The 14,100-nt window shown below is 48.4% G+C and overlaps 1 protein-coding gene and 1 long non-coding RNA gene across 5 annotated transcripts in view; one reads left to right on the top strand and one right to left on the bottom strand.

The window, feature by feature from the left end:
- Window positions 1-14,100, top strand: part of RIN2 (Ras and Rab interactor 2) — a 97,803-nt gene that overhangs the window by 63,684 nt on the left and 20,019 nt on the right. For all 4 annotated transcript variants that reach the window (XM_033840342.2, XM_033840345.2, XM_073792618.1 and 1 more), the window contains 3 exons: window positions 65-137; window positions 4,156-4,247; window positions 7,555-8,709. In XM_033840342.2, the coding sequence (XP_033696233.1) occupies window positions 65-137; window positions 4,156-4,247; window positions 7,555-8,709 (1,320 nt within the window). The remainder of the gene's footprint in view (window positions 1-64; window positions 138-4,155; window positions 4,248-7,554; window positions 8,710-14,100) is intronic.
- On the bottom strand, window positions 4,116-7,586 carry LOC117308214 (uncharacterized). The gene is made up of 3 exons (XR_004522156.2): window positions 6,399-7,586; window positions 6,183-6,303; window positions 4,116-5,626 (listed from the first exon to the last, which is right to left on the bottom strand). It is a non-coding gene; the product is annotated as an uncharacterized lncRNA (long non-coding RNA).

The raw sequence follows: 14,100 nt of genomic DNA on the forward strand, positions 1-14,100 counted from the left end.
GGGCCTTTCCTTTCCCAGGATGCTCAGGGACACTCAGCTGGTTTCCAAACTCTCTCTTTTCCAGCCTTTTCCCTGGAAGGCTCAGGAATCAGTTTTGCGGATTTATTCCGGCTCATTGCTTTCTACTGCATCAGCAGGTAAGGCTCTTCGTCTCCCGATTTCAAGCCCCTGCTTGGCGTGTGCGCTATCACCGGCCCCCGGGTTTCTTGATGCGTCCCAGGCGCAGGGCTCTGGAAGGCTTGTCACCTATTGAATGTCCCTGGAAGGATTGGCCCCTGAGGTGAAAGGGTCACCAGGCCCCCTGTACCAGGCTTAAGATCAGAATAACTAGCCCAGCCCCTCTAAGTGTAAAATAACACACACATGCAGAAAGGGGCCCGTGATGCAAGCGTGTAACATTTAAAGGTCCCTGATAATGTTTCTGAAAAACCCCCAGTGGATGCAGTTCATCTAGAAATGTGGTTCCTTCAACCAGTCCATAAATCTTGCATCGCTCTCCTTCAGGCCTGCTGGGTACCCCTGTCTTTTTTGTAACTAAAGGGACTGTTTCAGTCTACATGAAGCCAAGCCCCAAATCCCGATGTTAAAAAGTGTCAGGGGAGTGCAAGCTGGGGAAGGCTTTCTTCTTTCTTTTCTGTGAGCCATCCCAGTTTCTCAAGTCAAGGGTTCTTTCCACGAATGAGACTCAAAACTCATTGTCTGCAGAGGTCGATGTTGCCTCCCCTCAGGTCGCCTGGCTCAGTTGGCCTCCTTGGTTCTTCTTGTGCATCCGTCACAGCCGATAGAGCAGAGACGGGCTAGATCCTTGGGGGTTGGGGGGAAGGTAGGCACCAAGCTGTCCACTCCTGGAGGTCCCCAGGCCAGGCCAGCCGAAGCTGCGGTCAGTGGCCTGATGGGGGAGGGCACTTCCAGAGGGGGAGCCCAGCGGGAGGAAGTGGGGGGCTTCCTCCAGAATGGGACCAGAGCCCTGTGAGTGCCCTGCAGGGGCCGCCACCTGCCAGGGTGTGGGCAGGAGCCCTCACCTGTGTGAGGAAGTCTGCCCAAATCGAGGAGGCCAGTGCAGAAGCCCTCACATCCCCAGGCATGCACACCTGCACTGGCATGAGCCCGGCAGCCCCTGGGAGTGACTGTCAACCCTGGTATGTCGGTCAGAGGTGAGGCTGGCCGGCATTTACACGTTATAGTTTGCTCCTTGATGAACCTGCTGTTGTTGTGAAAGATCATCCCACCTATAAAACAGGATTTGGCAGCCATGCACGAAAGGTACCATCTCTCCCTTCAGTGGTCACTGTCAACTAAGTGTCGCTGTCTGGAGTCGCTTGGTGACTGAAGGGGACCGAGTACCTAGAAGGCTTGGTGACCCACAAAGCATGATGCCAACACAAGATGCTCCCAGGCAAAGCCCTACGTTGACATTTTGAGATTAATAGTCAGTCTCCTCCTCTTTAGAGATATGACATATAGAGTAAAAAAATATTAAAAAAATAAATCTAACTTATGCATGCATTAAAGCTCTTGAGTGAAACGTTTATACAGAAGATGGCTTTATTTTGTCTGTTATGCAAGTTTTAGAACCAGGGTTAGGTGAGAAGGAGGCGCCCCCTCTTGTGTGTGTGTGTGTGAGTGAGAGAGAGAGAGAGAGAGAGAGAGAGAGAGAGGAGAGGCTGTGTCACGCCCTTGGCTGGCACAGCGGGAGAGTATTCACGCACAACATCTAATTTTCTAGTAGATCAAAGCCTAAAACCACCCATTAGTGAATGACGGGTGTGGTTTCCTGTCATCTCTGTCATTAAGAAAACCCAAACCAATTATGCAATATTTAGGCTCTAGGTACTGCATTGGGCAAAGTAAAACCTTAAAATAAACGTAGGTTGGTTTTGTTATGTGTGGCTTTCCTCCCAATTGCCTAAAGAAAGTAGGTTTTCATTAAGTGGGTACAGCCATGGAAATACAGATTTGCATGATGCTTTGACGTTACAAAATTCTGGTCTCAATAGTCTTCATTTAACATCATAATCAGGGCCATGGCCTCTCCTGGGTCCGGCAGCAGCTCTTATACAAACGCTGCATCCCCTGACGCTCCACCTGCTTCATCCAGAACAGAGGCAAGTGGACGAGGTGCTCACAATGGGGACAGATGAAAGGGTCTCCTGGAAGCAGGAGGCGACCTGGGCTTAATACCCCAGGAAAGAGGAGCCTCCCGACTGCCAACTCCTAGCAGTTATGTGAGCCCTCGTGTTTTGCTCTTTCCATCGACCTGACTAACTTGTTATTCATTGTCAACAGCCTCAAGGGTTCCAAAAGTCTCCAGTCATCCAGATTTAATCTGATTCAGCCTACAGTGTTGCCCAATGTTACCGTAAACGACTAGTTGTTTGGTATAGTTATTTTCTTCAGTGGAAACGTTCAGGTCATCTTGTGTTGACAGAACACAGGCAGGAGCTCCGAACTTTGTCCTCACTTTCTCCACCCCAGCCCTGGGGGGGGGCGGGGGTGGGGTCTCCTTGCTGTTCTTCATACATGCCAGACCCTCTCCCACCCCAGGGCCTTTGCACCTGCTGCTCCTTCTGCCTGGAATGTTCTTTCCCTCATAGTTTACTTCCTGGCCACCTTTAGATCTTCAGTCAAATGCTACCTGCTCAGGGGGCCTTCCCTGGCCAACTCTCACACTTGAACCCTCTTTATTTTTCCCCTTTTGTGCTTTACTTTTATCCATGGGGCACATCCCCTTCCCGTGTATTCTATGAATTGCTTTATTGTTCTCTGTCTGCTGGCGTCCGCTGGAGTGAAGCTCTGTGCAGGTGGGGACTTTGTCTGTTTTGTTCCCAGCACCTGGCACATCATAGATGACCATAGACTTTGCTGGATGGATGAATGAATTCTTTCTTTGTAACACCAGTACCACCACTGAAAAAAATAAGTCCTTTTCTGATAGGTCACCCTTGTCATTGCATATTCATTCATCCATTTATTCAAAACACATTCTCTCCCTATCTGTGTCAGGCAAGGCCCTGTGCTGAGCCCCGTGAGGATTTCATCAGTGCTTAGAGCATGATCCTAACCCTTGTGCATGAAGATGAACAAGTGCTTTTGAAGTCTGCCTCTGCCCTTTCGGAGAAAGCAGGAGGTCATGGTGGCGACGCTATGCCCTGGCCGCAGCAGGACCCTGGTGCCAGCCCAGCTCCTTCCTCTTGGGTCTGCTGGTCTGTGATGCTGCAGTGCATTTGTTTCCTGGTCTACACATGGCGTGATGCTGCTTGGGGGAAGTGTTGTCACATGAGGTCCTTTAGATTTGCCTTTCTGCTCAAAGCATGGCCCAGGGTCGGGGAGCTTGACAGAAACGCCCAACCTCCGGCCTCCCCCAGACCTGCTGAGTCAGAGTGCAGCCTCACAAGACCCCCCAGAGATTCAGGTGCACATTACAGTTAGAGAAGCACTACCTGAAGACTCAAGAGGGAGTTTTGTCCCCAGCACACAAAGGACAATACATGGGCTGTAGCCGGAACACGTCACAAATAAAACCAACAGACATTCATTGAGAATCTGCCGTGCCCAAGGCAGTGGGGTAATACATTTTGGTTTAGGATCACACATTCCTGCCCGGGGAGTCGGGGCCCAACATTCAGAGCATCTAGCAAATCAGTACCTAAGGTGTTATTTATGTGATGGATCCACCAACATAGTTAGCGATCCTGATATTAACTCTAGATACGGCTTAGCTGCCCAGGAAGGCAATTTGGTCCTCGCTGCAAATACTGAAACCATGTGGGCTTGTCTCTCAGCCTGTCCTGCGTGTGTTAACACAGGCAGGAGTAGTGATCCCACAGTCCTATCAGTAAAGACGAGTCTGGTTGGGTATGCTGTGATGTCTGGGCCATCTGAAATAGTTTAAGCTATAGACAAACAACAGGGACCTACTGTGTAGCACAGGGAACTATATTCAGTGTCTTGTAATAACCTATAATGGAAAAGAATATATATGTATAAAACTGAATCACTTTGCTGTATACCCGAAACACTGTAAGTCAACTATACTTCAATTAAAAAATAAAACAAAAATAAATAGTTTAAGCTAAAACATCTCTAGGATGGAAATGAAAGCAAGAGACAGAACAAGACATGTAATTACATGTATTCTCTCTTTTGAAAAATCAGGGACGTCCTGCCGTTTACCTTGAAGTTGCCTTATGCCATTTCAACAGCCAAGACTGAGGCTCAGCTTGAAGAACTAGCCCAACTGGGACTAAGTAAGTGGGTGCCCCTGCCCGGTTTCTCTTGATGTGAAAGCATGGAGCAGAGCCAATGGCAGACGATACATCGTTGCATCAAAAAGCAACCCTCAGCTCCATGGTAGAACTCCATGAGGCCCTGAGTCACACCTTCTGAGAGTCTTTTTCTAAGTCAAACGTCCAACCCGCTCTCAGAGGCAGGTGCCAAGTTTGCCTGAGTAGCCCACGAATTCTCCCCAGCATCTCCCGTCGATGAGTTTGAACTCCCCAAAATGTCCAAGTCTTAAGATAAGGTGAACCTCTGTCATGGGTCCTGCCCTTCTGTGGCATCTTGCTGGGGAAAGGCCGTGCCTGACGGACGGGGAAAGCCAGTGCAGGCACCTCGTGTGCATGAGTTTTATTCTAGAGGAACACACGGTATTGATGGCATTTCTGTGCTTTGAGGAATTTGACAGCGCAGGCTTCCAGAGTAACATCTGTCTCAGTTCCTCTCTTGCTCGGTTCTGGCCCTGGTGTTCTGGGCCATGTCCCTTACACCGCCGTGTATCCTCACTCCGGCCAGCTGGGCGCTCGCTTCCCCTCCTGCCCTTTGCCAATGCCCCTCAACCCAGCCCCGTGGTGGACGGTGGATGGCAGGGGCTCAGGACACACCACTCTCCCAGTGTCACTTCTTGGTTCTGTTGCCCTGGGGAACCCGTGTGGGTTTAACTTTCACAAAAAATGTTTTCCTCCTCGATGGGAAGGGGGAATTCTCTTAAGATTTTGGGGCTTCAGTCTTCAGATAGATGAACAACCAGGCCGTAGTATTTGAGTTTATATACCAGTATATAGTATTTGAGTTTGGGATTCTGAAGTGCAACTACCAGGATTCCAAGGACCTAAGAAACTGTCATACTTGACCCAGCAAATAAGAAATATATGTGTCCCTCCTTTGGCCAGTTTGCCCCTAAATCTCAAGAACTTGTTCTGAAGCGGGTACCGTTGCCAAGAGAGCCTACAAAACGCATAGAGAAGCCCGGAGGTGGATTCACATTCCCCTCCGAAACTTGGTTTCCAAAGAATTGCCACATGCATCTGAGGCCTGTCTGATGGGCAGCTGGGTTTCAGGATTGGGAAATAGAATCCAGGTAAAAATATCAGGGCCGCATAAATGTGCCTGCTGAAAAGTCACACCATCTCTGCCCCCGAGCTTTACACACCTTTGGAGAGAGTTTAAAACATTTCCTGAATTTAAGATCAGATCCTCCACTAGATTATAGGCCTCTTCAGGACAGGCGCCAGGTCTCCGTTTCCTCTGGTGACCTCCATCCCCAGGACTCCTGGTTCAGGGGTCAGCCTGCTGTGTGTGCCTCGTGCCAGGGCTCCAGGACCGCAGTATCAGGGACAGCACTCGTGCCCTGCAGAGATCGAAGCAGAAAGAGCTCGCTCTGGTGGCCGCTCACCGGAGGCAAATAAGGTCTCATTCATAGATATTCCATGTGTAATGGTCAACGTGCACCTTATCCATTTCGTGAAGAGACAGCACTTTAAAAAATTCTGTACCTAATTTATTTGTTTGTCCAACAAGTCTTTCTGGAGGGTCCGCTATGTGGCAGACGCTATGTCCCATAACAAGGGTTCAAAGATGCATAGGGTCTCTCCCTCTCCCCCACTCCCCAGGTTTAGTCTGCATGGGAGGAATACATAACATGGGAACTAAGTGTTCTAAGTTTGTAAAGCCTTACAACGGTAGCAGGGGGAGTCTAAGGAGGACGCAAAGGAGGCGAGAGCTGCTCTACACTGGCCAGTAGAAATAGATGTAAGGCAAGCCAGTGTGTACCTTTAAATTTTCTAGTAGCCGCATGAAAGAAAATTAAAGGTGCAATTAATTTTTACAATTTACTTAATGTGATATCTGCAACGTTATTTCAATATATCATCCCTATTTTTTAAAGTATTGATCAAATATTTTACCTTCTTTTTTTCATGCTAAGTGTTTGAAATCCAGTGTGTATTTTATCCGTATAGCACATCTCTATTCAGGCACTAAATTTTTGTCAGAAGTACATGGATCTGTGTTTAGATTTCGTTACATCTACAATTGAAAAAGTAGTTTCATATAAAGTTTCACATACTTTAGAGTTTCCCAGTAACTGAATTGTGTCAGTTTTTACATTTAAATTGATTCACCTGAAATAAATGGAAAATGGAGCCCCTCCGTTTACGAGCTGGATTTCAAGCGCTCACTGGCCACAGGTGGCTGCTGGCTCCCCTATTGGACAGCACAGACCTAGAGGGAAGGAAGGATGAGAGAAAGCGGGCGACACAAGTCAAGGTCAGGCATGTTCACAGCACAGACAGGACAGGGCCAGGGCTCCCAGCCTCAGCCTCTCCCCAGGCCCCTGTGACCAGCCATTCGGGGCCCTCGGGAAAGAAACACAGTTTCAGCAAACACAACAAGGCAGAACTGTAGAGACAAGAACCTATTCCAGATGGAAATTACAACAGGTGTTCAGCACCACCACTGCCTCCCTCGATTTGTGTGGAAAACGGACCCGTCTGTCAAAGGGCGCCCAGGCAGTACGGCTGCAGTCAGCGACGTGCACCACTCCAGAGTGCTGAGCACCGATAGTCAAGGCCAGGAGGTTGTAGGATTTGGGAAGGATGGGCAGCAAACCACAAAGATGGATGGGCGAACTTGCACTTAACCTTTGCATGAGCTGGCTGTCCTGTTTTTTGCTGATGGGACCCATGAGTGTATTTTTCCTCCTTTTGGGTTTTAATGCTGAATGTGTCAAACCCAAGGCAGATTGTGTAACGTCCGCCAGGCCCAGCTGCTGGTCCTGCCTATTAAAGGGGAACTGCGGGCCCCCTGCGGAGGGCACCCCAGGAGAAGGAATCAGAAAGGATGCTGCTGCTTAGTGGGAGGACTTGGTCTTTGTGGAGCAAGTAGGGAGTCCCACGGCCTTTTCCAAGCTCGTACTGGAACCACCCCAGTTCCTTTTTCCTCACCTGGGGAAAGGCCTGGCCGGCTCAGTGCCACAGCCAAGCCATCCCACAAGGGCTTTGAAGGTGAAAAGCCTCCGGAGCCTTCCCATGAGCCGGCAGCTGGGCCTGGCAGCATTTCCACCCTTTCCAGTAAAGGAATGCAGTGAAAACAAAAACAAAAACAAAAAAAAGAGAGAGAGAGACAGAGAAAGAAAGAAAGAAAGAAAAACACCACACTCCAGTATAGCAGCGCCTCCCCTTCCAAAGCTGTGCATTGCCAGGCAAGTGTGATTTTTTGTGAAGGACTGGCCGAGTGCACTGTATTTACATTCTTGTGTTCACTGATAATGACTTTCAGATTTTTGGAGCTCTCCAGCTGACAACAAACCCCCAAACCCTCCACCTCCCCATAGGCCTCTCTCCTCCGACGGTGTGGGTCCTGCCTCGCGTCAGCTCTGCCTTATAAATGGAGTGCATTCTATAAAAACCAGGACGCCCTCGGAGCTGGAGTGCAGCCAGACCAACGGAGCCCTGTGCTTTATTAATCCTCTGTTCTTCAAAGTGCACAGCCAGGAGCTCGGCGGAGGCCCGAAGCGGCCCTGCACCCGGACTCCCCCCGACGCGAATGGCACGGACAGGCCTCGGTCCCCCCCACCCCGGCCCCCGCCCCCCGCTATTAATAGTGTGCACGGCAGCCCCCAGCTGTCCGGGCCCGCGGCCGCCGCGAGCATGCCGGAAACCGTGGCCCATCACCAACACGGCGACGGAGCTCGGCTTGGAGCGAAACCAACCCCCGTCCCTCCGCCCCGGCTCAAGAAGCAGGCGTCTTTTCTCGAGGCGGAGGGCGGCGCCAAGACCTTGATCGGCGGCCCGCCTCGCCCGGAGCCCGCGGCGGGCCCGGCCGGCGGCGCAGGTGGAGCCCCGGCGGCGGTGGAGGCGGTGGAGGAGGAGGCCCCGCGGGATTGCACAAGGGCCCGGCCGGCCGCCGCCCCTGCATCCCCATCCCGGGCCCCGTGGCGCGGAGGCCGACAGAGGCTGAGTGACATGAGCATTTCCACTTCCTCCTCCGACTCGCTGGACCTGGACCGCAGCATGCCCCTGTTTGGCTACGAGGCGGACACCAACAGCAGCCTGGAGGACTACGACGTGGAGAGCGACCAGGAGACCATGGCCCCCCCCATCAAGTCCAAGAAGAAGAGGAACAGCTCCTTCGTGCTGCCCAAGCTCGTCAAGTCCCAGCTCCGCAAGATGAGCGGGGTGTTCAGCTCCTTCCTGACCCCCGAGAAGCGCATGGTGCGCAGGATCGCCGAGCTGGCCCGCGACAAGCGCACCTACTTCGGCTGCCTGGTGCAGGACTACGTGAGCTTCCTGCAGGAGAACAAGGAGTGCCACGTGTCCAGCACGGACCTGTTGCAGACCGTCCGGCAGTTCATGACCCAGGTGAAGAACTACTTGTCCCAGAGCTCGGAGCTGGACCCCCCCATCGAGTCGCTGATCCCCGAAGACCAAATAGGTGAGTACTCACCTTGCCTTAAAAATACATATATATATATATAATCGCTTATATGTGGAATCAAAAAAAAAAAAAAGACCCAGGTGAACTTATTTACAAAACAGAAAGAGACTCACAGACATAGAAAACAAACTTACGGTTACCAAAGGGAAAGGGGGGGAAGGGATAGATTAGGAGGTTGGGGTTAACAGAGGCACATTGCTCTATATAAAATAGATAACCAACAAGAACTTACTGTATAGCCCAGGAAACTATACTTAATATTTCATAATAACCGATATGGGAAAGGAGGCTGAAAAAGAAAAAAATATATATATCTGTGTATCTGAATCACTTTGCTAGACACCTGAAACTAACATGACATTGTCAATCAACTCTACTTCAATAAAACTACAACAAATATATCTATATATAGATAGATATCTCTAGCCTGGCAGGACAGCGCACCCTGTGTTAGTTCTCTTGGATGGAGTTTTCTCTGGAGTTCAAAACAGCAACGCACCGCAGCCCCTGGGCTGATTTGAACTGGAAACACAGCTTCTTGAAGGAGACTTCACGTTATACCTGACTTGGCTGCTGTGCGCCAGGCTTGGACGTGTTTGGGGTGGGGGGTGACCGATGGAGCAGCAGATGGGTCTGTTCAGGGACGGAGCTTGCCTTCTGAGGGTCCGTTAGCCCACCTGATTTTGTGCTGTGTGTGTGACACGCCTGTTGAGGGTCTCCTGAAGGTGCGTCTCTGCAGGTTGTGTGCGAGGAAAAGGCGTTTTTTGCTGTCTTCTGAGAGGCGGGGGGTTTGCGCTGCTTTGGTTGGGAAGTGCCCTTTTTACCCTCAGAAGAGGGCAGAGCCCACGGTGTGCAGCTGGGTGAGTTTCCACAGGGAACAAGCCCCAGCCCAGCAGAACATGACAGCATCCAGAGCCCCCTGGGATCCCCGCCTTGTCCCCCTTCTCCCCAGAGGGTAACCGCCTTGCCGGCTTCTCATCACAGAATTCAGTAAGTAGCACTGTGAGGGAGTAAGCAAAAAAAAAAAAAAAATCAAATGGACAGGTTGGTTTGTGTACCTTTAAACTAAGTCACATATTTGGAGGTCACATGAAAGGTGTTTTCTCCAAAGTCAAGGGGAAATACTTTCTTTATAACCTTGTTGGAGGGCTGAATTGCTAGTGGTTACTTTGGCCAAGGGAAAATTGAATTTGGCAAGCCATCTTTTTTTTCCAGGGCGCGAGTGTTAAGGGATTTTTTTTTTTTTTTTTTTTTTTTTTAACTTCAGAAGATTGACTCTGAAAGGCTAGTTTCAGAGACCTCATTGACTGGGCACAGCAGCCAGAAGGGCTCCCAAACATTTGCAGGCAGTTCATAAAGCAAAACCCCAATTTCTCTTTCTGATTGGGTCCGTTTGACGAAAGGAGTAAACAGTGTGTGGTAGCAAGTGTTGTCTCTCTGTCTCTCTCTCCTTCCTTCTCCCTCTCTCTCCTTTGGGTTTCAGCAGCTTTTTGATTTTCTCACAAAGGAATCAAAGCCTTGTTTGTTTTCCTATGGCTTGTGCCTGGGTTGATGGGGCGTGGTTAGAGCTGGGCTGCTGGAGAGAACGCTGGAAGGAATGTGCCCCAGGATGTGCCTTAGAGATGGAAACGCCTTCGGGACAACAGAATAGCCACCCAGGCCCCCTCTGTCCCCGCCCCCCAGAGCCTGCCTCTCAGAGGAGACCCACTCAGACCCCGAACCCGGCAGGAGCAGCTTCCTCTGCGGGCGCTGATGTCAGCCCTGGGTTATGTGGCCGGCAGCGCCAACCAGCCCACGGAGAGGAGGCTCCTCCCTGGGGAACCAGGCCTTCCCTTCCTTCTCCGCCGATGCTGTGATCACCAACAGAAGCGCCCGTCCCAGGAAGCTCTCCTGCCAGCTTCTTTGTGGGTGAAGTTCAGAGAGGGTACTTGCTCTTGGAGCACCAAATCTCCTTTTCTCCAAAAACAAATTTGAATTTGGCCAGCAGTCTTTGCTGCAAACACTTTGCTGCTCCGGAAGGATGCAGCTTTCAGTTTAAAATCTAAGGTCGTAAGGAGAAGGGAAGCTGACGTCTAGGGCGCCCCTAATTTGAGCCAGGCCGCCTGTCCAAGCGATGGCAGTGGGTTCTGGCCTCAGCCCAGTGAAGCAGGCATCCGTGTGCCATGTAGCAAGGCACGGCTCTGCCAGGTGGAGCGGGGTGTCCCAGGGCCACGCCGGCCAGGAATTAGCCCGTGCAGCTTCTGAACTTCCTTCTGTCGGATTCAAAAGGCCATGGTTTTTGAACCTCACCCCTTTCCCCTGCTGCGGCCTATGTTCATATTTTCTCATCAGAAATTAAGGGGGATAGGGTGGGATTGACAGGTACACGCTGCTGTATTTACAATGGATAACCAACAAGGACCTACTATATAGCACAGGGAACTCTGCCCAATATTATGTGTCAACCTAAATGGGAGAAGAATTTGAAAAAGAATAGATACATGTGTATGTATAACTGAATCACTTTGCTGTACACCTGAAACTATCACAGCACTGTTAATCAACTGTACTCCAATATAAAATAAAAAGTTAAAAAATTTTTCTTTTAATAAAGATAAAAAAATAACAAGAACATCAAATGTTCTACAAGGGAAAAAGAAAAGAAATTAAGAGGATTGGAAAATTGTTTAATTATGTTATACACCTAAAATGAATATGGTATATGTCAATTGTATCTCAATAAAAATTAATTTAAAATTTAACTTAAAGGGGAATTAGAATACAGGCTTACCCTCAGTGGAGGCAGCTCAGACCGAAGCTGCCTATGGAGGTGTAGGTGTGCCCAGCCCGAGCACTGCCTCACTTTTTTATTGGTTCGTTTTGGTTTTTTAAGCTTTTGCATTAAAGCAGACACTTCATCGTATCTGTTGCTTCCCCAATGAAATCATTATTCTGTTTTGAAAAGTGCAGTGAACGTGCTGGGCTTTTGAAATTAAGAGGAAGGCGAGCCAGAGCAGACAGTGACCCGAGGAACTCATCATGCGCCCAGCTGGAGGGAAGGATGTGACCCTAATTATTAGAAAACCAGTCCCTTTAAATGTGCACGTTTAGATTAGGACCCTGGCAAGAAAATGGACTTAGTCTAATTGTCTGCTTTACATATTCCTAAATGAAGGGCTCACTAGTTTACTAAAAACCTACTGATACAGTGATTCCTTTAAACCTCGTAACCAACTCAAGGTTGGTACATTTGTGTAGATTTTGTTCACATTTTGCAGATTCAGGAATGGAGGCCGAGATGTATAAAGTGACTTGCAGAGGGTTATGCTGCTGGTAGGTAGGGGAGCTTGGATTCAACCCCCATCTCCTCTCGTTTGTCTGCTCATTCCGACCAATCTCACTTCCTGGGAGGTTGTAATTCACTTTGAATGGATTCACTTGAATGCCACCCCCAGAATTCTAAGCCTCAGATTTGTTCAGAACAGGTGTCCACTGATGCTCAGAAGTCTTTTCAAGTATGCCACTTGGGTTTCTCTGCTTCAGAAAAAATCTAGTCCTGTCCTCCTTTCCCACAGCTTCTGAGGGAGAGAGCTCTGAACTAGGAGGTGGGATTTTAAAGCCTAGATTTACAGAATTCCATCCTGAAAACAAGGAAGTTGGTGGAGGTATTTCACTGGTTTAACCCACGTAGAATTAGAACCATCATTCATCTGCGAAAAATAACCATGTGAATGCATGTATATATGCGTTTAGTGTTTCGATACAGTGCTAATCTTCTTCAGAGAGTGGTTCTTCAGCTGCATAGAGAAAAGCCAATGAAAAAACTGAATCATCCTCCCCCACTGCCACTTTGTCCATGTGCTCTTGTCACAGCCCTGTAAGTCAGCACTTTCTAGGTGAGAATAAAATGATAAACAATCTCAAAGATGAAAAACTGCCAGTCTAAACAGTTGTGCCCTATTGTGGAGAATTTGAATTCTGTTTAGACCACTCTTTAAAGCACTGCCACGCAAAGCCCTGACACTTAGAGGTTCTTCAGTAAGAACCTCTTGGTTGGTTGACATCAGCTTTGCTCTTCTGATTGGAGGATGAGATGAGTTCCCATGAGAGCCAGCTCTTTCTTGATTCCAGGGCCACTTACTGTGTTTCCCTTGTGGGGACCACTCCACCCCCGACTCTGCAAAAGTGGTACATGGAGGGACAAACAGCTGCTTTAACAAAGTGTGTACACTGCTTGGCATCTTCCTGAAAAGCCCAGGATCGGTGACTTCATGGACAGAGTGAGGTGTACTCGCCACCAGTGTGTCCAGCCCTGTAAGGTACTGACAGGTGCGACATCACGTATTATCCCAACACGTGCTGCTCATTGGTGGGTTTTCACATCACACCACTCTTGCTTCAGTCTCTTTCAACCAATGGGAGAACCTAGTCCAAACTTGCTGGTCGTGAATTCTACACTTTGCAGAACTTGTTGCATTTTTGTGGTTAGTGTTTTGATTTTATTCAAGCAAAAGAAGTCTTACTTCTGATTTGATGTTAATCTTGGGGAATCCCTCTGTTTTCAAGTCTTGTTTCAAGAAAAACAAAATTTTTCCAACTCCAAAAATGTTAGTAATCCCAAATTTTCTATTTCATTCAAATTGCCCATAGATGATCAACAAAGATACAAATAAGCCAACTGTATTCCTAAAAGTCAATAATGAAAAACAAGACAATATATTGCTTTACTTTCTTTAATAGCTGTCAAAATGTGTATTTTCTCTGAAGAGCATTTCAATTATTTGAAGAAAAAATATCCTTAAACACGATTCCAACATATTTCAAAGAGAACATCAATTTACTTGTGTGTGTGTGTGTGTGTGTGTGTGTGTGTGTGTGTGTTTAATAGAGAAATGATACTGAAATGTGGTTAATCACCAGAGAGCATAGCATGAATAAGAAAGGAGATCTGAAATCATTCCTTGGACGTTAAACAATTAAAACTACTTTGCTTCAGATCTTTTTTTTTTTTTGAAATGAAAGTTGTGGCCAGAGAGGCATATTGGTGCCAAGTTGAGATTAAAACCTTGACTCTGACTTCAGATCTAGTCCTTGTGTCCATATCACCTGCAAGGAGTCAGTCTCTTTGTACGTTAACAAAGGGTAGAGAGAAGGAGAAAGACTGACCTCTTGCAGCATAGAAAAAGAATGCCTATAGTATTTTTGAAAATTAGTTTAAATAGATAGAAGACCGCAGCAAGAAGCCCCTCTTATTCTCCATGGGGCATCATTTGTTGTATAATTTTTACTTCAGGGCGTCAACATTGGGTTCATTATGTCATATCAAGTAAAAGAAGGTTCACAGACCTGGAGTTAAGAATCTCTGCCCAGTAGTCGCTGTCTCTGTGATGCTCTGAGCAAGGGAACCGT

This window comes from Tursiops truncatus, chromosome 15 (genome assembly GCF_011762595.2).
Source record: "Tursiops truncatus isolate mTurTru1 chromosome 15, mTurTru1.mat.Y, whole genome shotgun sequence".
Classification (NCBI taxonomy): Eukaryota; Metazoa; Chordata; class Mammalia; order Artiodactyla; family Delphinidae; genus Tursiops; species Tursiops truncatus.